The 25609-nt window shown below is 34.8% G+C and overlaps 5 protein-coding genes and 1 pseudogene across 14 annotated transcripts; 3 read left to right on the top strand and 3 right to left on the bottom strand.

The window, feature by feature from the left end:
- Nucleotides 1–232: 232 nt before the first annotated feature.
- Nucleotides 233–1167, bottom strand: LOC111295140 (germin-like protein subfamily 3 member 2 pseudogene; annotated as a pseudogene). Its single transcript, XR_016327787.1, has one exon. The product of XR_016327787.1 is annotated as a germin-like protein subfamily 3 member 2 pseudogene (transcript).
- Nucleotides 1168–4492: 3325 nt separating this feature from the next.
- LOC111294481 (protein ABSCISIC ACID-INSENSITIVE 5-like) lies at nt 4493–9315 on the top strand. Of its 6 annotated transcripts, none has more exons than XM_089743975.1 (7): nt 4493–4817; nt 6773–6849; nt 6961–8086; nt 8469–8540; nt 8653–8682; nt 8872–8987; nt 9081–9315. In XM_089743975.1, the coding sequence occupies exons 3-6, from the start codon at nt 7025–7027 to the stop codon at nt 8965–8967; spliced, it is 1260 nt and encodes a 419-aa protein (XP_089600101.1). In that variant the 5' UTR covers nt 4493–4817; nt 6773–6849; nt 6961–7024; the 3' UTR covers nt 8968–8987; nt 9081–9315. The 6 variants fall into 6 exon arrangements, with proteins under 6 accessions (XP_089600101.1, XP_089600097.1, XP_089600100.1 ...); XM_089743971.1 differs by having other exon boundaries at nt 8653–8712; XM_089743974.1 differs by having other exon boundaries at nt 6756–6849.
- Nucleotides 9316–10304: 989 nt separating this feature from the next.
- On the bottom strand, nt 10305–12342 carry LOC111294482 (iron-sulfur assembly protein IscA-like 1, mitochondrial). 2 transcript variants are annotated; one of them, XM_022887795.2, is made up of 3 exons: nt 11977–12342; nt 11769–11886; nt 10305–10689 (listed from the first exon to the last, which is right to left on the bottom strand). In XM_022887795.2, exons 1-3 carry the CDS (start codon nt 12167–12169, stop codon nt 10578–10580), a joined length of 423 nt encoding a protein of 140 aa, XP_022743530.1. In that variant the 5' UTR covers nt 12170–12342; the 3' UTR covers nt 10305–10577. The 2 variants fall into 2 exon arrangements, with proteins under 2 accessions (XP_022743530.1, XP_089600104.1); XM_089743978.1 differs by lacking the exon at nt 10305–10689 and adding an exon at nt 11430–11597 and having other exon boundaries at nt 11977–12319.
- A 224-nt stretch (nt 12343–12566) lies between these two features.
- Nucleotides 12567–18331, top strand: LOC111295547 (cell division protein FtsZ homolog 2-1, chloroplastic-like). Of its 2 annotated transcripts, XR_002690839.2 has the most exons (9): nt 12567–12856; nt 13299–14057; nt 14853–15152; nt 15876–15966; nt 16522–16646; nt 16883–16975; nt 17576–17641; nt 17719–17897; nt 18205–18331. XR_002690839.2 is itself a non-coding variant. In XM_022889077.2 (8 exons), the coding sequence occupies exons 2-8, from the start codon at nt 13410–13412 to the stop codon at nt 17845–17847; spliced, it is 1452 nt and encodes a 483-aa protein (XP_022744812.2). In that variant the 5' UTR covers nt 12567–12856; nt 13299–13409; the 3' UTR covers nt 17848–18153. The 2 variants fall into 2 exon arrangements, 1 of the variants encoding a protein (XP_022744812.2); XM_022889077.2 differs by lacking the exon at nt 18205–18331 and having other exon boundaries at nt 17719–18153.
- A 638-nt stretch (nt 18332–18969) lies between these two features.
- On the top strand, nt 18970–19728 carry LOC111295672 (uncharacterized). Its single transcript, XM_022889268.2, has one exon. The coding sequence runs from the start codon at nt 19120–19122 to the stop codon at nt 19621–19623; it is 504 nt and encodes a 167-aa protein (XP_022745003.2). The 5' UTR covers nt 18970–19119; the 3' UTR covers nt 19624–19728.
- A 612-nt stretch (nt 19729–20340) lies between these two features.
- LOC111295326 (protein CIA1-like) lies at nt 20341–25577 on the bottom strand. Of its 2 annotated transcripts, XM_022888774.2 has the most exons (10): nt 25145–25577; nt 24685–24831; nt 23619–23837; nt 23419–23483; nt 23145–23210; nt 22962–23033; nt 22353–22415; nt 21514–21583; nt 21182–21265; nt 20341–20587 (listed from the first exon to the last, which is right to left on the bottom strand). In XM_022888774.2, exons 1-10 carry the CDS (start codon nt 25337–25339, stop codon nt 20513–20515), a joined length of 1056 nt encoding a protein of 351 aa, XP_022744509.2. In that variant the 5' UTR covers nt 25340–25577; the 3' UTR covers nt 20341–20512. The 2 variants fall into 2 exon arrangements, with proteins under 2 accessions (XP_022744509.2, XP_022744511.2); XM_022888776.2 differs by lacking the exons at nt 22962–23033; nt 23145–23210.
- Nucleotides 25578–25609: the final 32 nt, after the last annotated feature.

The following is a 25609-nucleotide window of genomic DNA, read 5'->3' as shown; positions in this document are numbered from 1 at the left end:
CTACATTTGACTGTGACTTCTAATCTTATAGAATCAAGGTTTTAACAGGTCAGTGGATATCAACAGGTTAAGGCACTGTTTGGTCAAGGGAAAAACTGATGGGGAAACTAGAAGCATGGTTTCCTTTGTGATTCTGGCTCTCGAAATTACTGTATATAGTTTCCTGTTTATGATTCTAAAGAGCATGAATCAAGTTTAAATTTCATATGACAGAGAACTAAATGAAATGAACTTCAGGTGAAACAAGTGAGGAGAGGAGAAACTAGTTGCAGCTCCAAAACAATACCAGTATAGACGAACAGAATTTATAAAATAAACAGATAGACAACATAATCTCTCATCTTCATTATACTACAGCAAAGCCATGTTACTTACTCTTCATATTTTCTATTACAATAAATCTTTTTCAATCATGAATTTAGCTCACTGTTTGGGATCAAATCTTCTCCTCATAGTCCCAATCTGCTTATGACTCAGGCCAAAGGCCTTTTCTAACAGCTTCTCATCGATACCAGATCCAAAAACAGCAGATGGAATCTTTTGGAGTCCTGGATTTTGGCTATTAAGACTTGCAAATATTGTAGCAGGCCTTTTACCAACATTCATCTGAAAGTGCACCAGACCCTTTGGAAACACCATCACTTCTCCTTGCTCAATCACCTTGGAGAAAACGCGATTGTTTGAATCAACAAAGCCTGCATAAACATTTCCTTGCACCACATACGCAATCTCAGTTGCTCTAGGGTGAAAATGAGGTGGATTTATCCCACCAACTTTCAGGTCAGCACGTACAAGTGACATGCCTAGTGTGTTAATCCCTGGAAAGATCGCTGGATTGACTGGAATGGTTGCAAGGCCTGTATCAGTGAAGTTTCCAGTGCCTTTTAAGCCCGAGAACACAAAATCATCTGTGGTTGCTTCTGAGGAGTTTTTGCATGGGAGAATGGTGAGATGAGCAGTTTTTATTGCACCAAATTTGGGATTTGGAATACAGAAATCCTGAATTGGGTCAGGGTCTGAGGCTAAAGTCCCATCGCCATGTATGAGCAAAATGACCAGCAAAAACAAAACCCAAAATTTAAGAAACATGTTTTTCCCTCCTCGATGTTCTTACTACTATACTAATGCCCCTACTCTCAAATCTCAATCACTTATATAGAAAATTCAGATGGTTTATATAGAAGCAAATAAAGTTATAACCTTCAAAGCTCAATACGCTCCATACATAATTACAAAGAAAAAGCAACAGTTTCAGAAGCAGGATCTCAGGCAGATGTCATGGGAGTGTGTATCAGACATTAATTATTTTGGTAGGGTCCTTTTTAATGATGTTTTCTGCCAATAACGATACTCTTACCCTTCCCTGCGTTATTATTAATTACTTCATCTTTCATAAACAAAATTCCAACTTCATCTTTGAGAATATATGTAGAAAATGATGAGAGTTTGGTAATCGATAATTGTAATTGTAATGATGATTTGTTTGTTCTCGATGTCGTCCGCGTGGAAGATCAATATACGTGTCTCGGGCCAAGCCAATTAAACAAAGCTGAAAAATGATTTTGCTGTAAGTATGAAAAAAATCAGGAAATTCTTTTGGCTATCCTTTACTTGAAAACCAAGGAACCTGAAATTTTGAGTCATGATTAATTCCACTTGTTCTTTTTTCAATTAACTGTAAATGTTTCTGTTTTTCAATTAAATACAAAAATATATTTTTTTCTGAGACTATTTTTAAGACGACAGAATCATTAATATGATATCCTATAGATTGGTGATTAAGGTTGTGTTGATTTTCAATCAAACAAAACTGCACGCAGGCAATAGGTGTTTGAACTATCATCAACTGTTCTTCTCCTTGCCAGCCCCCCCTCGCCCTCCCTTATCTTCCAGCCGGTGATGGCGTAGCCATGAGGTGAGCAAAGAGTAATGAGCCCCCTCCATTAAAGGACACTAGGACAGAGATCAAGTTAGCTTCCTGCCTTATTTTTATGAGTAATTTTTTTAAAATATTTTTATCTATAACACTTATATTAGTACAAATGGATCCTTTCTCTTTCAATTTTATTTAAAAATTTTTTTTTCTAGTTTTTATTATTTAATTTAGAAAGTAAAATTTTCAAAAATAAATTTTAACAAAAAAAAAAATTAAATCTTATTTTTAATTTTTTTAAAAAATAATAACATGATTCATAGTGAATTTTTATTGATAGATATTCTTTAGTATTTTGACTAATATCATTGTTCCACGAAATAAAAGTTGAGATATTTAATTACAAATTTTTTATGAGTACTAAATTAACAAAAGTGATATAATTTGGAGAACAAATTAGACATCAACCCAAAAAATCTTCATGAATTGGACTTCATATATCATGTTAGAGATTGAGAGTAAATGAATGAGAAATTATATGTTTGATCTGAATATATAATTATATATTTTCATTTTTTTTTGCTATAATAAATATTTTCAAATGTGAATCTTACAGATAATTTTGGCCAAAAAAAAAAAAATCTTACGCATGATGAGAACTCATTGGGTAGAAATCATGTTATACCTCAATTTGTGAAGCAAATCGCATGGTTTTCACAGTAATTGGCCCTTGATGGCCTAATTGGGCCTAAGTGCTTTCCAAAGGCCTTTAAATATACCATCTTAAATTTCAAGCCCCAAAACGAACTTGAGATTACCCACCCAATTATTGTGCCCCACAGGCCACAATCTACAGAAATTTTTTTTTTTAGACAACTAGGAAATAACAAATAATAAGGGATTAATATTTGTTCTCGAAGAAAAAAATATATATTTGTTTTGAAGGTACCTATAATTTTTAAGACATACAGTTTGGGTTGTTAATTTTTTTGGTCAAACGTTGTTAGAAATTTAGAATTCATTAATTCAGTTTCATCAATTCTTAGCTTAAATTTATTAAAATAAACATGACAGCTAGCTATATATTTCTACATTCACCAACCGCCGTAGATGTATTAAGTTCTAATTCTTGCACCAAAATTAAAAAATATATATTTTCCTCCTAACCTATAAAAATTAAAAAAATTAATTAAAAGAAAAAACTATCTAAGTTTTTTTTTCCCTAGGAACGATACGCATCATTTTTAAAATTATAATAATTAAAAAAAATCTTATATAACTAATATTCACATATACGTATACATATATATAATATAAATAATTTTTTTTTTTATCTTGATATGAGATTTTTCGATATTCGGTAATTATTTTGAACTCTAATTAATTTAAAATCGAATCGAATTGAATCTTATAAAATGGGTAAGCTCTTTTCAAAGAATTTATTTTTTTCATTTACAAAACTCAAAATCGAAATTTTATTTAGGAAGAATCGAACTTCTTAACCACTCGGATTTAGACGAACTAGTTGATATAAACAAACTCCCAATTTGCATTAATGATCACCCCTTGATCTTCCCCTTCTAGTAAAATTCATATAAAATAAAATGAAAAAAGCTTGAATTACTTCGTTTTAAATGCATTATTTTATTGTTTATAAAAAATTGAACTCGAAAATCACCATTTCTCAAAATAAAGAAATAAAAAAAGGAAATTGGTCAAATTAGTGAAATGGAATATATATAAAATTTCCTCATTCTTTTCATGGAAAGAAGATGCCAAAGAAATAAGAGTAAATGCAAAGGATGCATGGAACTTGGAAGGGTGATGAATAATGATGACAGCAACCCAAAACAACGGGCTTCCGATTTTTCCATACAGCGGTTTCCAATGAATCCATCGAAACAAACGAGCATAAATCTAAAGCCAACCAAATTCATCAATCACGCAGAATCTAAGGAACAAAACTGCACGTGCCTCAGATGCCCCAACCATAACTTTATATATATGGGGAGAACATTGGCTATATCTTGCTCACCCCTTAATTTTTTTTACCATTGTTTCTTCCTTCGTCCCAAGTATTTGATGTTGAATATCTTAATTAATTATAATATTATCCAAAAGTCTCGGGGAGATTAGTTGTTAACTTAACATTAATTAATTCCATAAGGAAAATATTAATTATTATCTAGTGATAATTAAGAAAAGTGTAATTAAATTAAAAGTTTTACTAAATTTTAACTCTTAAATACGTTCTATTATATTAATATACAGGTTTTATTCCTTGAGAGAAATTAACCCAATATATTTTTATGTTGAAATCTATAATAAATGTTGTAACATGAAAGTTTTTTTTTTTTTTTTGACAATTTTAAAAATGTATTTCTTACAAACAAAGAAGATTATTTTATTACCAGTATTATCAAGCAAAGCAGTGGGAGAATGGGAGCTTAGCTTTGCATGTGGGGGTTCCCGTCGATGAATGATGAGCAAAGAGGAGCAGCACACGCGTTAAGCAAAGAGCAGCAAAGCAAGGCGTAGCAAGCCACGTGGTCCAAACGTGTCAAGCAGAGCTAGCCCCTTACCATTTTCTTATTCTCAACTTCGTGCGTAGGGTTGATTGCAATTTACAATTGACTTTGTAACCTGCTTTTGGACCCCTGATTCCGCCGGCAACTTGAACACTTTTGCTCTCACTACATCTTTGTTTGTAGGCCCTAACATTTTCTTCAACCCAACCCCTCCCATTTTCTCATCTGCAACTGATCTTTTTCTGATCATTATTTCATGATATGATTAGATACAAATATATATGTACAGTATGATAAAGCTTGACAAAGTTACTTAATGTTGGTTTGATAAATCTTGACAAACTAAACCCTGGATTGTTAAAACTCCCAATAGCAATTTTCAGCTGAATTATCTTCTTCTTCCTTGTTGGAATCAGGTATGTCATATATATACTATTTGGTTTTTCAGTCTTTTTTATGGTTCAAGGATTCTATACAATTCAAGGTGAAATGTACTGTGAATGGGGTTCCTTTCTTTCTTTCTTTTTGTCCTGTCTTATTTTTTGATGTTCTACTGATTAAGGTTTTAGATCTGAAACAATCTTGTTTGCATGCTTTGAAGCTTATATGTTCTATGACCCATCCATGCATGTGTTTTGTACATCCATGCATTTGTTTTGTACTTAATAAGGTTCAGTGTTACATTAAACTAATGTCATAACTAGGACATTATTTCTTTCTTATACTATAATTAGTTAATTAACTTCTATATCTTAACCTTTAATTCCTCTTACTTGTATAATATTTTTATTTTTAATTCAAATTTTATATTAATTGATTCTTGCAATCACTTTTGTATTTAAAAAAAAAACTTTTTATTTTAAATAACTCGTCCCTTTCTTCTTTGTTTACAACTTTAATGTAACATAATTGTCAAAAGAATAATTAATTTATCAATTAAATTAGCCATCAACCCCCGGCATCTAAACCTTTTAGCTCCTGTCTTGGGCCATCCAAACCGTCCTGGATTAGTTGGCAAATATCTGACTGCATTCGACCTTATAAGATATTTTTTTTTTTTAAAAAAAAGCCAATTGGTGGTATACATATAATAATTTTAATTAATTATTTATTTAATTTATATATATTATATTAATAAAATTATTATGTAATACTTTAATTTATTGTATTAATTTAATAAAAATATTATATTTATGTATAATTAAGATATAATTTATATTAAAAATATTTTATAAATATTATATTAAATTAAAATTATTAAATTAATTTTAAATCGAATCGGTTATAATTTTATATATATGAATTGGATTGAATATAAAAAAAATAATATTTTAATATTAAATTGGTTGGAATCAAATAGTTATTTTATAAGATTGAGTTGGAGGTCGATTTTCGGAGTCAGGATGAGAAAAACCTGCTCCGTCCCGATCTTTACTCATGGAGGATAGTAGGCATATGTAGCTTTGATATTTTGACCACCCTTTCTTGTTTTCTTTTTTTATAATTTTTCTTTAATCCAGTATTCTAGTTTTCTAATCCCTTATGAGAGAAGTTAAGAAAAAAAATGTTTTTGAATTTTAAAAAACTTTTTTTTATTTTAATTTAGTGGCACTTAATTAATTTATAGCTTCTATCATGTTTTCCATAAGAGGAAAGGTTCTTTTGCATTTCCCTCTCGGCCATCCATATCAATATTCCACTTTAAGGAACAGAATCATTTTTTCTTTTTTATTTTCTGTTAAAGTTTTTTGGCAGATTGATTTTTTGGCCTTTTCCACTAATCATATCAGTTTTAATTAAAAACAAACAAATACAATTTGCACTAAGCATTCATATATTTTTCAGTCATCATGTGGCTCTGGTTGATCCACGTCAGCTTTTAAAAAAAAATTTCGACAATCTGAACGGGTCGTATCAGTAACAAGGCTAAAAGGAATATGGAAGAAGTACCAAAGCACCTGTCCAATCTTCTGCCATGATAGACATAGTATATTTTTTTTATTTTAATTTGTGGATGATGTGGTGAGGAAACAAAACAAGATAGGATATAGATTCCCACTGTTGCAGCCACTTTAGACGCTTTTATTCTTTTTTTAAAATAATTAAAAATCTCAATTATTTCATTATCTTTACTGAATTTAATATATATATATACGCCATAAGTTTTCATCATTATTTTCAACATACTGTTGTCCTGTTGCATTGATACAACGTTAGACTTTAGGAACTTACAGCGTATTTGCTTTGATTTATTATAGACTTATAAGGTAAATCAAATGTAATGTACCCTTTTGTAAAAATTTTTTTCCCCAAAATTTTGTAACTTCAATTTGTTTCCTTTCCCTTGCTTAAAGGTAGGGTTCATTTTCAGGAATCAGGCTTGGACCCCACCTGTAACAATCCGCTGCAAAACTAATCTGTCAGTTGTCATCTCATTTTATTGGCATGGTAGTGGAAAATGTTTAAACAAGATTTTCATGGTCTCCTCCTTTGTTTTATTACGTTCTTCTTGCTGAACCTAATAGTCCGTCCAATTTTCTTCTCTTTGTTTACAAACAGGTAATTGGTGTTTCCATATCAATCAGTATCAAAGAGCTATAGCTTCACAGCTTTCATTGCAAAGATGGTGGCTACAGAGTCTGAGGTTGAGTCACCCTCGCAGGTGGTGGATCAGCAGGAGAAGAGCCACCATTTCTTTGCCCTTGGAAGACAATCCTCAATCTATTCTCTCACTCTTGATGAGTTCCAGAACACTCTATGTGAGGGTAGGAAGAACTTCGGGTCCATGAACATGGACGAATTCCTCACCAACATCTGGAACGCTGAGGAAAACCAAGCTATCAACTCCAACAATAACAATCATCAGAACGACTGTGCAAATAAACAAGTTAGCAGCCATGTTCATTTGTCTTTGAATGAAGCAGCAAGCAGTAAAGGCATAGCAAAGCAGCCTAGCCTCCCGAGGCAAGGCTCGCTTACACTTCCTCCACCGTTGTGTAGGAAGACTGTTGATGAAGTTTGGTCTGAGATACGTGGAGGGCAGCAAGGACAAGGACAGAATAATAATAGCAATGTACAGAGTGCTGAGAACTCCACTCGGCAGCCAACTTTTGGGGAGATGACCTTGGAGGATTTCTTGATTAAGGCAGGGGTAGTCAGGGAACATTGCGTGCCAACAGCAGTACCGCCTCCGCAGCATCAGCCACGATATGGGTTGTATCAGAATAGTAATAACCCTGCGGTGGGTCGAGGTTTTGGTTCCAGGCCTATTATGGGAATGGGTAGCAGTGGTGCTTTTGGTGGGAGTCCATACCAGACAATGCATCCTGGTGGAGTCTTTGGTGAGTCATCAGGGTATGTTAATGATGTTAAGAGAGGTGGTGGCTACCAGCCAGCTGCCCCGCCACCTACAGCAGTTTGTTATAATGGGAAGATAGCTGCTGCTGCTGGTGGCTATGGACCTGGACAGCCAATGGGAGTAGTGTCACCAATGAGTCCTGTATCATCAAAAGGAATGTGTACCAATCAAGTCGATAATAAAGCTACTCAATTTGGGATGGAGATGGGTGGACTCCGAGGAAGGAAAAGGATCATTGATGGTCCGATGGAGAAGGTCGTTGAGAGAAGGCAACGAAGGATGATTAAGAATAGGGAGTCAGCTGCAAGGTCTAGAGCTAGAAAACAGGTACTACTACTTGTATTGAATTGATAGTTATGCTTTTTTCTGAAGTAAATGCATATATTTGCGAAATACTGTTTGAGTTACATATATTGTTTTGCTTCCCTAGGGTTTTTACCTTGCATTGTCAGAACTTTACTGGTGCCTGGTGGGGAAATTTCTAGTGTCTAGGCCTAACTTTTACAAGAATGGACGTGTTTCCATTACTAGTTTCTACATTAGCAATTAGCCATATTATTAAGAAAATGGATATTAAGCTAAGAAATGGAAATTAACTCATGTGATCAATAATTTCAAGTTTTTGCTATATCAGCAATATATTTTTGGAGAAATTAATTAGTGGTACTTTGAAAGTACCCATCCTTACAAGGTTGGCTTGATTTTACAGGCATATACAGTTGAGCTAGAAGCAGAATTGAACCAATTGAAACAAGAGAATGCCCACCTTAAGCAGGCTCTGGTAACATATCGTTGTTGCTTTTGTTCATTTTCGTCAAATTGCTGAGTCTTCATGTAGCTTTCATCATCTGTTATATGAACAACTTATCTCATTTTACTTTGCATCTTAACAGGCAGAACTCGAGAGAAAAAGAAAGCAACAAGTAAATCATCTAACTGATTCCCAGAGCATTGTAGGTTTCTATTTTGCTAAGAATAGCCATATAATTTCTGGCACATAAGAGTGGAAAATCCAAGCATTGATGGCAATATACACCCATTTAATTTGTAAATTCTGCAAATGATTCAGTTTTTGCTTTGTTCCTCCTAATTTGGTGTACTTTTTCTTGAAGTACTTTGAGGAATGGAAGATGAGAACTCAAACCAAAGCCCAGAAAGCTAAGGAGAAACCAAGAATAATGAGACGAAACCTGAGTTGTCCACTGTGAATCACATGAAGATGAGCAAGGTAATTAGTTGAGTTGTTTCTCTTATTTCCTGATCATCTCGTACCACTTGCATTTATGATACAAATTAAATGAAAAATCCATGGAATTTTCAGGCATTGGTGATGGAAGCTCTCTACTACCAATGACCTAAAAGCAAGCGAGGAGAAGAGTTTGGGATGGAGAAATTTTGATTACCACAATCTGAAGCACATCAACCTTAAAATATGGCAGAAAGATCAGTGGATTTCTACCAAAAAAACAAAAAGACAAATCAGTGATATTCTAATACAAGAAGACTTTTGGAAATATGATTTTTATAAATAATCAAATTCTGAAGCCTGAATTAAATATGGTCTTATGTTTAACAGGTCTGCATCCAATCAGACATAAGGTATGCCATTTTTTTGGTATTATCTCAGCCTTAAATTTGGCCCAAAGTTTTCCAAGGGCGATAAAATTCTTTCCTCAATAAATGTTGATTTCCATATTCAGTTTTTGAGATTGAAACTATACAGAATTTTCATAATTCAACACCCTTGAGATCAGAAAATAGGCTTTGGCACTTGGGATTCAAAAAAAGAAAAAAAGAACAGATAAACGGTTTGTTCATAACCATTGTCTTATCAAGAGTTTAATTTGTGAAAATTTTAAAGGAAAAAATATTGAAAGCAACATGAAGATAAAAGTATGATGAATTCCCATTCTCCTCATCAATTAACAGATAGTGTGATTTTGCTATTTTGAGAAGGGCATTTAACAGTTATGGTCTACTTTACTCAATAATCACTTTAATTTCAGGAGCATGAGTAAAGCAGACAATCAGCGCATACTTGGCAATAAACAGCTTCAAAGATTTGTAAATGAAGAGAACTCAGGAAATAAATAAATATATATATATATATATATATATAGATATATACCTGTTGCCTAGAGTACGAACTGTGACAAAATCTATTCAATAGAACTCTTTCTAAGACTCCTCAGACAGCATTTTATCTTACAATTTTGACTGTTGTTACATTGGCTGCAATCCTTGTGAATAATCACACACACTCTCTCTCTGTGTGCCTGAGAAGGGAAGGTTGCCTTGTTGGCTGTGATAAATTTAAAACAGTATCGCACAAAAGTATCCAATCGGTTGTTTGGAGACACTTTAATCCTTAATTGGAGGTACTTTTCAGGCATCTCATAAAATCTAGGTTCCCAGCTTCTAAGTGCTACTACTCTGCATTGCAAAGATATCATTGCATGATCCAGATCATATTATAATGTTGTAACTGAAAAACTGTTCATGAAAGTACGTCAAGTGCTATCATTTCCAAAAAGTACGAGTTAGCTGCAATACAAAAAGTACTTCCAAGTTTTTTTATTTCAAAAGAACTTCCGTAGTGTAACAATTCCATTAACAAAATACAGAGGGTATAGACGAAATGATTTTTAGATGCCAAACTACCATCAGTATACAATCAGTTGGCAGCAACTGTTATAGAAGCTCACCTGGTATGCGGAAACATTTTTCCTGATGATTTATTTTGAGTGGCTAATTTAGGAACTACATGGAATCAAGTAGGTTAGTTCAAATCTTATCTTATTACAAGGTTTTGAAACCCTCAACTACCACCCTTTTTAGCAGATCCGCCGCTACTACCAGGTGTTGTCATGAAAGATTCACCACATCCACACTGCCCTTTAGAGTTTGGGTTGATAAAAATGAATTCAGACCTGTGCAGAAGTTACAAATTAAAGCTGGAAGAAAATCAAGGCGCACCGGTTTCATAACAAGAGGTGCACAGAATAAAAGATAAATACAAGCCAGTTTCTGTAACACAAAGCATTCAAACTTCACGCATATCAAATAAAGTTAAACGTTGGTAATATCAAAGCTCCGTACATGCTGCATGCTTCCACGTGCAGCATTACTTTTTATCCAGTTAAAGTGTTTAATTAAAAAAATAAAAAAACTCCCCACAATAACCACCTATGTTTATGGACCATTTGATAATCCACCAAAAGCAACCTCTACTCAGGTAAACATACATGCAAAAAGAAATATCATTTTTCTGCAGTATGGTATCAGCCAACTAAATTGTTTAAGAAGGGTCGAAGGGGGGAAGAGGACAGTGTCAACAGTCAGCTACAAAGTGTTTGAACTCATGCTTGGAGACACATGCGCATGTGCGTGCACGCGCACACGCACACACACAATCTTTGAGAGAAAGAGGAACGGTAATTATGGTATTAACCTAGTAAGATGGATGACAGAAGCATTAGCAATGTACAACAGATGGTTGAGTAAGCAGGAATGGGACAGCGGTGATGACGCAGCCTTGTCTTTGTCTATGAAAGCACAATAAGCAACCATAAGAATGATACAATGAAAGTGGAGATGGTGACTGGTAAAGCGGCCATAATATGCAGCCATGTTAACAATGAATTATCAACCTCAAAAGAAATGATGATCGACTGGTAGAGCCGCAGAGGTGACAGCAGACATTATGAGCTCGGAAAAAGGCAATGGTGCACAACTGAAAACCAAATTGAAAACGCCCATGCGATGGTTCAAGGTAAAAAATTACTTTCCAGTTTTCGCCTAGGAAGAATATACAAGCACAACTAAATGGTGCATTTTCCTGAGAAATGACTGACCAAATATAAGTGCTTTAAATCCAATTTCTATTTCTCAATTTACTAATCACTACCAATTTAACATATAAAGACATAAAATTTAATTACCAAATTAAAAAAAAATGATATGACAAACATATAAAATAAAACTACAAAAAGATTAAATCTTTAAATACCTGAGTTTATCATCTACAAAATCCATCTTGGTCCCAATCACATGCATCAAAGCTTTAGGATCAATTAGTATTTTCACACCTTTGTCCTCGACCAACTCATCAAACCTTCCTTTCTCATCTATCAGCCAATTCCATACAACAAAAATCAATTTTAATTCATTTCAGAAATATAGATATAAAAAAAGGAAGATTACAATATGAAACGAACCGGCGTAATTAAGGGTGTAGGATAAGCCGTTGCATCCGCGAGCCTTGACACCCAATCGAAGGAAAGGTCTTTGGCGCTGTTGAAGAAGATGGCGTATTCTGTAGGCGGCTGCGTCGGTCAAAGACAGGGCTTGCCGCCTCACTGCCGCTGGCCCGATTTTCTCCGCGGCTGTCGCGAATAATCGAGAAGCCATGCCTCTAAACGATGTCGTGTCCAGGAAAAAATGACGGAAAGGGGAAGGGAGAAAGAATCTGCTACCCCGCTCGAAAAGAGGAAGAAGCTTGGAGGTGATGCTGTCGCAAAAGGAAGAGGCTTGGCCTCGATTGGTGGTGGTGCTGTCGCCGGCTTTGACTGGTGGTGGTGGTGAAGAATGAAAGGAACCAAAGGGCAATGAAAAAAATAAACAAAAACGCAAACTTTGGGCTTGATTTGGGCTGACATATGTTTGGAGTGTGAAAAATAGAAACTTGGGCTATAATGTCCATCTCAATTAACAATCGTAACTCTTTCTTGGACTGGAAAAGCTCAACTTTTCTTGGGCCCACCAATGAAAATTTAGAAAATAAAGGAAAAATGGGTTTAAGCATTGCAAGGGCCAGAAATTCAGTGCCACACTTCCACTTCAATCCTGGCACTATTCATAAATCTCATAAATTCTTTTTTTTTTTTTTTTATTTTTTTTATCAAGGAACAAACTGACAACGGAAATCGCAGAGCTAAAGCCGAAAAGAGTTTCAAGCCCTTAAATAAACTAAAAAAAAAAGAAGGAAACCTTCTCCTATTTCACCCCATTTCCATTCCCTTTTGGGCTTTAGCAGCCAAAAATGCCTATGGGGAACTTTGCTGTTTCTCTTTTTGTTCGACTTTGCATGTCTTTCAGGTTTTTTCTTGTCCTCTTCCTCTTTAAGACCCAGATGCCATTTTCTCTTTTGATGCATTTTAGCTTGTTTATACACTTTTGAAAATAAGATTCTGGTTCTGCATTTTAGCTGCAGGGTTGGATCTTTTGTTATAAATTGTGAACCTGGTTGCTGCGAACTTTAAAGTTGAAGCATTTTGGGTAGTTTGTATTGAAAAAAAAAAAAAAACTCTGCATGTATCTTGGCTACTTGTTTGATGTTATACTTCACATTTATAAGTTTTTTGTGCTCTTGAATTTAGAAATTTATAGCCCTTTAGTGTTTACTGTTAGATTTGAGGTTTATTTTCGGTTTAAGTTTTAAGGTCACACTGCCAGTGCCAGTGCCAAGTGTTATTTTCGCCAATGGGTTTTTCTAAATTTTTTTTAATATAGTTTTGATTTTATTGTGTGTTTAATGCAGGTACTGAAAGAAAAATTGAGTTTGCAACTTGAAATTTAAGCTATTTACGACTCTACATTTTCTGGCTTGCATCATAGCTTTAGTAAACCTGAGTCTTAGTGCTGCCTTCGAATGGCGACTGCTATAACACCATATTTTACACCTTCAGATACTAGACCAATGGGGGTGCTTAATGTTCTTGGAGGGAGACTGTTAATGGAGAATCCTTTAGGGAGACTTAGCTGCCTTAAAATTTCTGACGGGAAAAGTGGATTTTCAAGTGCCGGCCAAAGGTCTACCATGCCTCATTTTAGATGTTCTGCCAACTTTCAAAGTGTCAGTCCGCATCAAAATAAAAACCCTTTTCTGAATCTGCACCCTGAAGCTTCGATGCTTAGAGGTGAAGGGAACAGTACAATAACCAACCCAAGAAAGGATAGTTCTACTGGAAGTGTCACTGAGAACTTAAGAGACATGTCTGGTTCAAGTAGTTATAATGAAGCTAAGATCAAAGTTATTGGTGTTGGAGGCGGTGGGTCAAATGCTGTTAATCGCATGATAGAAAGCGCAATGAAGGGTGTAGAGTTCTGGATTGTTAACACTGATGTTCAAGCCATGAAAATGTCACCTGTCTTTCCTGATCATCGTTTGCAAATTGGACAGGAGCTAACTAGGGGTCTTGGTGCTGGTGGGAACCCAGAGATTGGCATGAATGCTGCCAAAGAAAGCAAGGAGTTGATAGAAGAGGCTCTTTATGGTGCTGATATGGTTTTTGTTACTGTAAGTTCCCATCAATCTTCAATTTAAATCATTTGGGTAGAATTTGGATTATTGATATTACTGTTACTAATCTGATTTCATGACTATCTTGGATTGAAACTACCTCTGTTTTTATGCTTTTATTAAAACCTACTATTTCTATAAAAAAAAATTACAAATGGTAAATCATGGAATTGAGCAAAATATGCTGTGCAACAAGAAAAATTATTTTATGTTCTGTTTGTTATTATTAACTAGGCTCCTCTACGAGACATGTAAGAATATTTGTCAAAGATTTCAATCTTCCTATTTATGCTGAATATTCAATGGTCATATGATAAGCAAAAGCAATATGCATACTGACTAGTGGTTTCTTGTTTCATGAAACCTATTCAATCGATTGAATAGTTAATGATCTATGTGCAAAGTCTATTGTGTCAAGGAGTGGTAAAAACTATATATTATTTCTGCAACAGCAAGCTTAACTTGTTATTATGTGCTAAGCATCTGATACGTGTTAAGTTAAATGTCCATAACATTGTTGTTGCATATCTGTTCATAATGTTTCCTATAGTTGATTTGTCTTGGATTTGATGATTTATGAACTAATTTAATTCATGATTCATTTTTGTCCTTGATACTTTTGTTCTTTCCTAGTGGAAAAACCTTTTGTTTTGGTACTGTTGCACCTGGTGTTTTGATAGATTGATATTTGCCAAGTTAAAAATTAGGATTAGCAAATGGGATCTTGGCTTTCTTTTGTCTTCTAGTGTCTTTCTTTAACATTTTACCTAGGACTTAAGTTTGCATTTGCAGGCTGGAATGGGTGGAGGAACTGGAACTGGTGGAGCTCCTGTAATTGCAGGAGTTGCAAAGTCCATGGGTATATTAACTGTTGGTATTGTCACTACCCCTTTTTCTTTTGAGGGAAGAAGGAGGACTGTTCAAGCACAGGAAGGAATTGCAGCTCTAAGAGAAAATGTTGATACACTAATTGTTATTCCAAACGACAAGTTGTTGACTGCAGTTTCCCAGTCTACTCCAGTAACAGAAGCATTTAATCTGGCTGATGATATTCTTCGACAAGGTGTTCGTGGTATCTCTGATATAATTACGGTACGAGGAACTTCATGAAACTATTGAAAACATCCTAATTTTAACTATATAATTTCAAGATTGAGTTGAAACCCAAATATTTAGACAAAGGAGACATAACTGTAATGTCATTTTCTTTCTTTCTTTCTTTCTTCTCACATAGTCGTAAAAAATTGAAACTGTCCTTCCAATTTTGTTGATGATCATATGGTAATTTTTTTGTGATATATTACAACCAACCGGTGATAGCAACATTTGTGCACTTTAAATTTGGGGCCAAAAAACTTTTGCATTAGTTATTGCTGTAGTTTATTAGATGTTGAGGATGAACAACTAGTTTGGCGCTGCTTTTTTCTATCTCTTTGTTACCCCCTTTGAATATGAGATTTTTTATTCATATAATACTTGGGGGTTGCACTTTTTTATGAAATATCTTGAGCCTTTTTCTGGTAAATAACAACTATGATTTATTATCAATCATGATCTTTATTCTATATGTTATCAGACCAAAGTTGTAGTAATTATCTTTGTATGCTAGATAGTCTGGATAACTATGGTCATTGGTACTGCTAAATCCGTTGGTAACAGAGCACAGGAATGGAACCTTGGAGCCTGTAAAAATCAGTGTATTTGCATGACTACCCATTCATATGTGTAGTGTTTTGGGCAGCACATACATTGAAGTCTTATGAGCTTTGAACCATACTTCTGCACTCTAATTGGTTGTTAGTTTCCTGATTGCAGATTCCAGGGCTAGTCAATGTTGATTTTGCTGATGTGCGAACTATAATGGCCAATGCAGGTTCTTCACTAATGGGGATAGGAACTGCAACTGGTAATTCAAAGAGATTGTTAGCATTTTATATTTTAGGCTTCAAAATTTCTGGTTGTTTTTCTTATTACACGTATTCTCCTACTCTTTCCTGAGCAAAGGATACTAAGAAGAAGTTGGGAGAAAAAAGGTGGAAAAAATGAAAAATATAGAGGTTTCTCAGGCTTTACCTCCTTGTTCATATCTTGATGCAAGAACGTGGTCCACCATCATGTTACATGTTTCTCACCTGTGTTTTGGAAATGCTAAAGATGGCACTGCTTGGACTTGTTTTTTCTCAGAAGAGAATGCGCCACAGCCTCATCTTTGAATGCATGAAGTTTCTACGTCTTTTTTTTTTTTGCCCTCTGACAAAAATAGAAGTGATGGTAGCTTGTCCATTTTCTTTTCTTTTTCCTTTTAGTGGTAGTACATATTGGTTTTTAATCTTGAAAGAAACAAAATTTTACATGTCAAACGGCCTATGATCTTTTCTCATCATGATGCTTTTGTTTATTAATTGGTATTTCACTTTTTTAATTGCCCTTTCATTGACACGTCACTTTGTCTTGTTTGTAGGGAAAACAAGGGCAAGAGATGCTGCACTAAATGCTATCCAATCTCCTTTGTTAGATCTTGGTATAGAAAGGGCTACTGGAATTGTGTGGAACATAACTGGTGGAAGTGATTTAACCTTGTTTGAGGTAACACTCTGTCTCTAACTTCCTCTCTGTGTGTTGGGGGAGGGGTGCATTAACTGTACTTTATCTCCCACCCACCCCCCCCCCCCAACCAATAACCAGAAATAGTCTACATGGTGACTGAAATATTATACACTGGCGACCTTGATTATCTTGGATGTTCCACTTGTTTTAGAATATGCCTTCATATTTTATTCTCTTTTTATATGCATCATTTGACATCTGACAATTTTCTGTAGGTGAATGCTGCGGCTGAGGTTATATATGATCTTGTGGATCCAACTGCCAATTTAATATTTGGAGCAGTGATAGATCCATCACTTGGTGGCCAAGTAAGTTAATGCTTTTTCTAACGTACCATGCCAAAGTTAGACAGAAACAATCATCTGCATACTTGTATCTTGATCACCATACGTTGAGTAGGCCTGCTGTTAACAGTCGTTTTAATCAAGCATATGTGATAACAGCAATTCAATGAATTAAACATTCAGAAAAGTATGATTAAAACCTGCCAACGGATGGACTTTAGGGATAAGCTTTACTGTCTAGGCCACATATTGATCCAATAAGAGAGGTCTTGCCTTTGTGTTTCATGTCAGTGGATAGTTCTCCTCTAGCGATGTGATTGGCAATAAAATTTCATCTCTGCTCCCTGAAGGCTTATTTAGTCATTCTTGAGTTCTTGATATGTTAAGAAAAATGTGCAGAGGTATGTTGAATAATGCCAAATTTAGCTGCAGAATTCACATTGACATTAATGCGAACTGTTGAATTGATGATGAAAGCCATATAGGCTAGTCTTCTGTGTTGGTTCTTCATTTAGCAACAAGGTCATGTTTGCACAGACCAGCAAGACCTCTTGCTCCAACATTCATGGTCCTCAATATGAATCATTAATTTAATGGCAAACATAATTTTGGGTCTTTATTTAGGTAAGTATAACTCTAATTGCCACGGGATTTAAACGTCAAGAAGAAAGTGAAGGGAGGCCCCATCAGGTACTGCTCAACTGTCTCTGTCTCTGTCTCCCTCTCCCTCACACTCCAATTTACACTGGATTTCTGTTCAAATGCAGGCAGGTCAGTTGGCACAGGGAGATATTGGACTTAGAATCAATCGGAGGCCTTCTTTCAGTGATGGTGGTTCAGTGGACATCCCCGAGTTCCTGAAGAAGAAAGGACGTTCACGCTATCCAAGAGCTTGAATGGTTTTCTGATTAGTGTCTCAACCAATGTAGTTATGCTTCACTCTGAGGTCCCTACTTATTTCCACATAATCCTATGTGATTACTGGTTTCTGTTTTGAGATGTTAGTGCATATGCTTGTTCAAAAGTATACCATGCTATTAGTTGGTTCTATATGGTTTGTTCCCTTCAATAAGTGCAGTAAATTTTTCGAAGTTTAGGTTAGAGCTTGTTTTGATACCATGTTTAAATAAAGCTTGAGTAGCTTTGTGCAGAAGAGTGCATTTGATGAAAGTAAAGATGAGATTACTTAGTGTGTTTTCCTATCCAATTTTGGTTGTGTTAATGTCATCTATTCTTTGAAGAATAAATTTCAGGTGGGGTAACAACAATGCCATGCAGAAGAAGAATGCTGTCCAAGAATACATGAAAAATTACTGTTTTTTTGGATAATACAAGACATTGTTAAAAATTTAATTGTAATTAGAACTGATTTTTAAAGAAGATTTATTCATTGTAAAATTACTTGTTTCATGTTAGAAGACTAAGGTCTAAGATTAAAAGGCATACCCACATGGAGCATGTGCCCTACCATATAAGGACTCTGTAAAAAGTAGGAGATTATTCAAAATTAAAGCAAATATGCAATATCACCATGTAGTTCTGTTAATGCATGCATGAAACGATGAAAAGAAGAGAAACGAAAAAAATGGGAAAAAAAAAATGTTTACAAGTAAGTTTTTCAACATGGCTCGAGAAATTTTGAAAAGAGAAAGAAAAGTGAGGACATAAACAAAAGAAGAGGGGACAGAGTCGTTGAGGTGTACATCAAGAAAAAAAATTTCTCTAAAATGAGTCTAAATCTCATTACATGATGGAGAATATTCGTATTTCTTCGTAAATTTTATTTATTTTATATATCCAAAAAATCCATCCAAGGCATCATATGCAAATTTTCTTTTATTGAAGGCTCTATTTTTCCATTCCTTCTTTGGTGTTATCAAATTTGCAACTGAACTACGCAAAATGGAACCTTAACCAATAACAATCCTGAAACAAGAAACGTATGTTTTCTCACTTGCCATACAAAACAAAACACACTTGACAGTTTTGAAAGAGATGACGTGTAAACGAACTCCCCACCCATTATCTTTGCTTTTATTCCTACCAAAACCCTTTCTCCATGTGAATGTAATCTTCAATGTTCTCTTCTCCTTCAACAAAAAGGGATCAGTCAAGGAACTGAGGAAAAACACGAAGAAGAAGAAAAATAAGGCTTTTGTCTCAACTTCATGAACGTAGAACCTACAAAAATGACCCACCAGAATCCTGTCCAGCCTGGGGAACGAAGAGCTCCCCAGCTTCCAGAAGAACCCAACAAATGTCAGCAGCATGACGATGTTGTTCATGTTGAGACAGGAATCTCAGGGTTGGAAACCTGTCAATATGATTTTGATGAGACTGCTAGAGTTATAAACAACGAGGGAAGCTCGTTAGAGGGTACGTCTTCAGCTCCTGTAGTAGTTGATGACGTTACGAAAGAAGCAATGAGGGCTAAAGAGTTGTTGGAAGAAGATAATGGAAGAGAGAGACTGAAGAGGCATAGGATTGAAGTGGCAGGCAGGGTTTGGATTCCTGAAGTATGGAGTCAGGAAGAGCTTTTGATGGATTGGATTGATTGTTCTGTATTTCAAGCTTCTTTGGTCCCTAATGGGATTCTGTCAGCTCGTGCAGCTTTGGTTGATGAAGGACGACGAGCAAATTCTGGTGGATTTAGAATAGAAAACAGGTGTTAGTTATATTAAATCTTTTGTTTGTTTTCTAATCAAAATTGGAAAAAAAATGTTAATGATTGATTTGTTTTCATTGCACATGACATATATTTGCCAAAGTGATTATTTTGCTACTTTATGCTTGTTCTGTAGGCAATGTAATGATGAATCTGGTGAAATCTTTTTAGTTATGGAAAATGAACTTTGATTTAGTTTTCAGGTAAGATTAATGATTGCTTTCATTCCCTTTTTTTAAAAGGATAAGCTGTTACAAGCCACAGCCTCATCAGAGAAATAATCTAATATTCACCGGCTCATTGAGGATAGAAAATGCAATCTATAGGTTAGTTAATAGCATGATCATCACCACATTGGGGAAAAACCGAGCACACCCATCCAACAGGGCTGACTGGGTGAGTGGTGCAAGTCAATTGGGGCATGGCATTTCTGTAGGTGACAATTGACAAACTAGAACTGGTTTTTTTCTACACTACTTTGCTCTTGCTTCTCCTTTCTTTCCCGAAATTCTCCCTTGGCCAATTGTGGTACTAAAATTCATGTCCCAGATCCGTGAAGACAGCCATGAATCAGCTGACTGCCTGAGCTGTTCAGCATCTGGACGAGGGATAACCCTTCCAGTTAAAGAGTGGATATAGTTCACTCCAAGCAGAGGTGACAAGAGAACATGGTTAAGTCTGTGTTAGAGAATAGAATCATGCATTTCACTTTTGCTATCACAAATTATACACAGCAATTCTGCTAGACTATTATTTCAACCATGATTCTGTCACATAATATTTCATTTCCTGACTTCTCAAAGCCAAACTGTTACAAGATCACATACAAATTTTCAAAACCATGCATATCTAACATCCGAAAGGTATGAAAAAGAAAAACAAATTTCACAAAATTTTCATCCGGGCAAAGTTTCTAACTCCCATATCTTTATCGCTCCATCATCACTTCCAGAAGCAAGTAGACGCTTTTCCTGTTATTTTCAATGATAATGCAAACCAATATGTTAGATAAAGTTGAGACTCAAGACAAATCTATTGTAGGATACAAGCACAGGTATAAGCTTTCCATATAGTCAATTCATGGTTCTATTACCATTGTGATTCTTTAAAGAATAAGCCCCAAAATACCTCAGGTTTGAAAAAGATATAAAATAGAAAATAAAGAAAGGGAGATGCAGTAACTAAAAAGAAAATGGGTGAAACTATAGGAAAATTCTAGCACAACATAGTAGTTGGGCTTCTTAGTAAACGTGCATAGTCCAATTGATGGAAATATAGTCTAAAACTGAGGCCAGAACACTGAAGCTAATGAAATGGATATTTAATCACAAGATCTATTTTTATTTTCAATCCTTTCTGGATGGTTTTGCCACTATTTTGAAGGCATTGGTTTGAGCAAAACTATCAAATCAATCAGTAGGCCATCAATTCAGAAGAAGACAAAAAGAAGCCAATAACTGAGCCAACCACCGGACTCTACATACATAAAGAAATTATCTATATTTGTGATATTTATTCATTTCTGCTTTTATGTGCATGTGCATGACCAAGAAAGGAAATCTTACCCCCGGGAACCATTGTACTGAATTTACGTCCATGTCATGGGCCTTCTCCTTCTTCAATAGCAATTGATAAGAAGGTCCATTCATCTGTAGTAAAACCATAAAACAGATTAATCTGCTGAATTGCGCCAGTTTCGAAACCTAAAAAGTACAAAGGAGGGAGCATTTTCCAGCCAAGAACTCTTAATATGCATAACAGGACAATTTGCCCAATTACTTTGGATAGAATTTACAGAACCATCCTTCTGTCAAACGCAGGACATTAATACTGAAGCACGTTTAATTGCTCATATGGAAACATACACAGTGAATCAGAGGCTGAAAGAATTACATACCAAACCATCTTTGCTCTCTACAAACAACCGTATAGCATCATCAGCGGCTCCACTGGCAATAATTCCCTCTCTGTAATATTCATAAGCCAGAACAATCAGTTTCAGATTGAAACTTAAGAAAAAAAAGAAAGCTATTCAGAATGAAAATAATATCAAATGTAGAAGACAGGGTACTTGATTCTTACATAATCCTAACTCAAACTTATAAAATGGAACCATAGAGGCAACAAAATCAAACCCATTTTAACTTAAATCAGACAAGATAATTACAATGTTAAATAGTCACATACAATTTGTTAATGGAATGCACTTCACTAATTCAGCCAAACAGAAGTTATATCACTCAAAATATTTTCAAAATCAGAGTTGATATTAGACTCCTTCAGGCATAGGTTGTCATCCCGTTTCTCACAAAGTTACTAGTAAATTCTTGAAAACAGAAAGTAAAGCATATGGATGGTAATGAGTTTATCACTCAGCACAAGAGTCATTTCCTCAAGGTCATGACTATGGCTAACATTCCAGTCACTCATACATGTAAGCTTTAGGAAAACATTTTCAGTCACCAGAAAATGGTTCTGATGATGCAAACCAAGTTAAACCTGTCATTCAGCTCTTTCTTTGGGAATTGGGTTATTACCTAATTTCTTCTTGTTAAGAAAAAAAAAGTCAATTGAAAAGAACAAATAGGTAAGCACTAGCCTGTCCCCAAAATAAGAACATAGAAGCAGTTTAGTTGTAATTTGGACTTCTCAGCCATTTATAGAGAGAAAATTAAAGGATCACACAGTAGAAGCCCCTAGGAGAAAATAGTTGCTACAATAAAATGGTGTCAATACCTTGACCAGTGAACTGAAAAAATTGTTCGATCATGATAACCTGAGAGAGTGCACAAATGATTCCTGGACAACCATTCAAGTGAAGCCCATTACTTTTATGCATTACACAGTCTTAAACAAGAATAAACAAAAGGAAATACTGTATATCAAAGTGGAATAAGTTAGTTTTGATCCCTTCAGGGTACATGCTATGCTTAATATAACTAATGATTAATCTAGATCTAATATGCATGTTAATCACAATAATTTGACCGTTAATTCTTTGGTAGGACTGCTACAACTACCAGGCTAAGAATTGATGCTTCTAAGTTTCACACAGCAAGAATGAGTTTCTTGAGATCAAAATGTGAGCATTAATAGCTTCTCAATGAATATAATAAGCCATGAATTTATCATTGACTTTGATTTTTAATTGTGCAAGCAAATTATTGAGGGTAGCCAGAGAAAGTTCTACACATTATAAACAAATGGAAAAAAACGAATTCAACGGCATTAACAAAGCATCTAAGTCCTGATTTATGCAAACCAGCCTAGACTATGAATTTGATATGACAACCAAGTGCTAGCAATTTGAAATTTTCAATTAAAAAAAAGTAGCAGGTTTCTCACCAGGGTGCATAACCATCTCCAGATTGCATCCTTACGATGTCTGCTTCCCATATCTTCAAGGTAAGGTCATCACTACAAACTCAGTTCAATTTATTTTAGCCCTATTTCTTACAACAGTTCCTTTTTTGTTTGTGATACCATCAACAAATAATATGATTCCACTGACAAAATTGTTATGCATACCTAGAAGTTACCAATTTGTCTCCCTTAGCATTAAAAGCAAGTGACCAAATGGTGGAAGAGTGACCACTGACCATAAGATATTGAAACAAGAGTTTTAGTAGTCTGATAATTTCATAAACCAGTGGATAAAAATATTCAAGGTCTTATAAAATTTAAAAGAACCATCACAATACTTCATAGGATCATATAAAGAAAAAAAATACATCTCATGCAGTAAAATAAACGAGAAAATGAGCTGAAAGAGCAAAGATAGAAAGAGTTTTAGCCACAGTACTTGCTAGATTCACCTAAAGTTTGTACACAGCTCCAATCACCTTCAGCATCCTCAGACCACCAAACCTACAAGGAAATGCGAATGTATCACAAATTCAATCACATTTCTCGATCTTGTTGGCACATAAGGGAATCTGCAAAAGATTAGAGATTTCTAAGGGCTTGTAAAAGAGATAGAGATCTCTTTAGCCTTTACAGTACCTTGACAGTGTTATCATAGCTACAGGAAAACAAAATATCCATAGTCAGATGCCACTGAACCATTTTCACATCTTGAGTATGACCTTGCAAAACTTCAATACACTCAAATTCATTCCCTGGCATTACTTCCCAAATCCAAACAGTTCTATCTCGCCCACATGTTGCAAGAAGAGAACCTGATGCATTCCAAGACACACTTTTCACTTCATTTTCGTGACCCTATACACAACGGCAAATAAATAAATAAATGGTTCCAATATTATTAAAATATGAACCAGATATAATCTAAATATTAATAATTCCCATATTTGACAATAAATCTAGCCGAATGCAAGAAATATAATATTTTTAGGCTCAATCCCTTTCTACATGGTAAGCTATTTCAGTTTAGCCACAATTTTGATATGTAACTATGTTTTGCTTAGTGAATTGGTATTAAATGGTGCACGAATAACAGCAAAACAGACAGAAAACTCTAAGAGTGCATTTGGATGGAGAATTTTAAAATTTTGAAGAAATTTGAAATGAAGGAATTTTAAAATGCATTATTTCAAAATGTTAGCATTTATAATTATGTTGTTTGGATAAATATCTCTTAAAAACAAATTTAATCTATTGGAATTTGATGAGATTAAAGAATAATTATAAAAGAACAACAATCATATTAAAGATAAAAAAAATATATGTGTAAAATAAAATATGCAATAAGGGTATCATTGGGTTTGTAAAAATATATAGATATTATTAATAATATAAATATATATATAATATATTAGAGTTAAATAAAATGATATTTATTTTTTTGAGTTTTGTATGTTATTGTGGACCATGTGCAGTAAAGTGAGGAGGATTTGGAGGAATTTTGAAAAGTCATCAATTTAGGTGGAATTTCAAGCCTTTTGAAATTCTACCTAAATTTTGAAATTTTCTCTTATTTTTATCCAAATAAATAAATAAAATTTTGGACTTTTGTAAACCTTGATTAAAATAAAATCCCTCTTACAAGTACCTCATCCAAACACACCCTAAAGAAATTAAAAAAAAAAAAAAAGAATAAGAATAATACCTCTAAAGTGGAAACACATTCAAAGTCACCCCCAACATTTTCCCATATGGCAGTGGTAGCATCAAAGCTGGCAGTGGCCAACAATTTCCCAGACGGTGACCAAGCACAAGATCGGACCGTTCTAGTGTGTGTTTCTTCCAAAACAGCCTGCAGAAGATCACACACCAAATCACCATGAATTCCAACAATCGTTACTTCAGCTAATACTTCTAAACAAATTCAAAAGGACGGAATTCATTCCAACTTGAAAGAAAAAAAATGACAGTAAAAATCATAAATTTCAAACGACTGCAACAAAAAGTTTTCTACTTTAGTTAACTTAAATATCAAAGGCGACAAAAAATTTTGAAATTTATACGTTGCTGACCTAGCTTAAATCCAATTTTCACTTCCTCTTAGCAATGTTTTCAGAAAAAAAAATAATAATAAAAATAAGTAGGGAGGGGGAGAGGAGGAGGACCTTGCAGTCCCAGGAGCGAGTGGAGGGGCTCGCCTCCCAGATTCGAACAGTCTTATCGCCGCTACAAGAAGCGAAAACTGCGGGAACATCGGCAGCAGCGGTGGCCGGATTCCAGGCGATGCTCCAAACCCTGTCGGTGTGGCCTTGGAGATTTTGACTCTCTTTGAGCTCTAAGTTTCCATCTAACAACTCCATTCAACCAAATAGCTGAGAAAGAAATAATAAAAATGAGGGTTTTATTTTTTTCGATTCGATGCGATTTTTTTTGTTTAGTGATAGATTCGTAGTTGAGAGTAAAAAAGTGGTATTGGCGAAGTGGCGGTTGAATTTTTCGCCTCTTTTTTTTGTTCTTTTGTTTAGGTTTTTCAATGAAGAAAAATTGACAAGAGAGGTTGTGGGTTTCACGCGCGCAGCCTTCAGACCCGTGACAACCAGAGAATCGTGGCGCAGTCGTGGCAAACTTTT

The sequence above is a fragment of the Durio zibethinus genome, chromosome 14, assembly GCF_047325235.1.
Source record: "Durio zibethinus cultivar Kanyao isolate XHJ-2024 chromosome 14, ASM4732523v1, whole genome shotgun sequence".
Lineage (NCBI taxonomy): Eukaryota > Viridiplantae > Streptophyta > Magnoliopsida > Malvales > Malvaceae > Durio > Durio zibethinus.
This window is presented reverse-complemented; position numbering and strand designations above follow the sequence as displayed.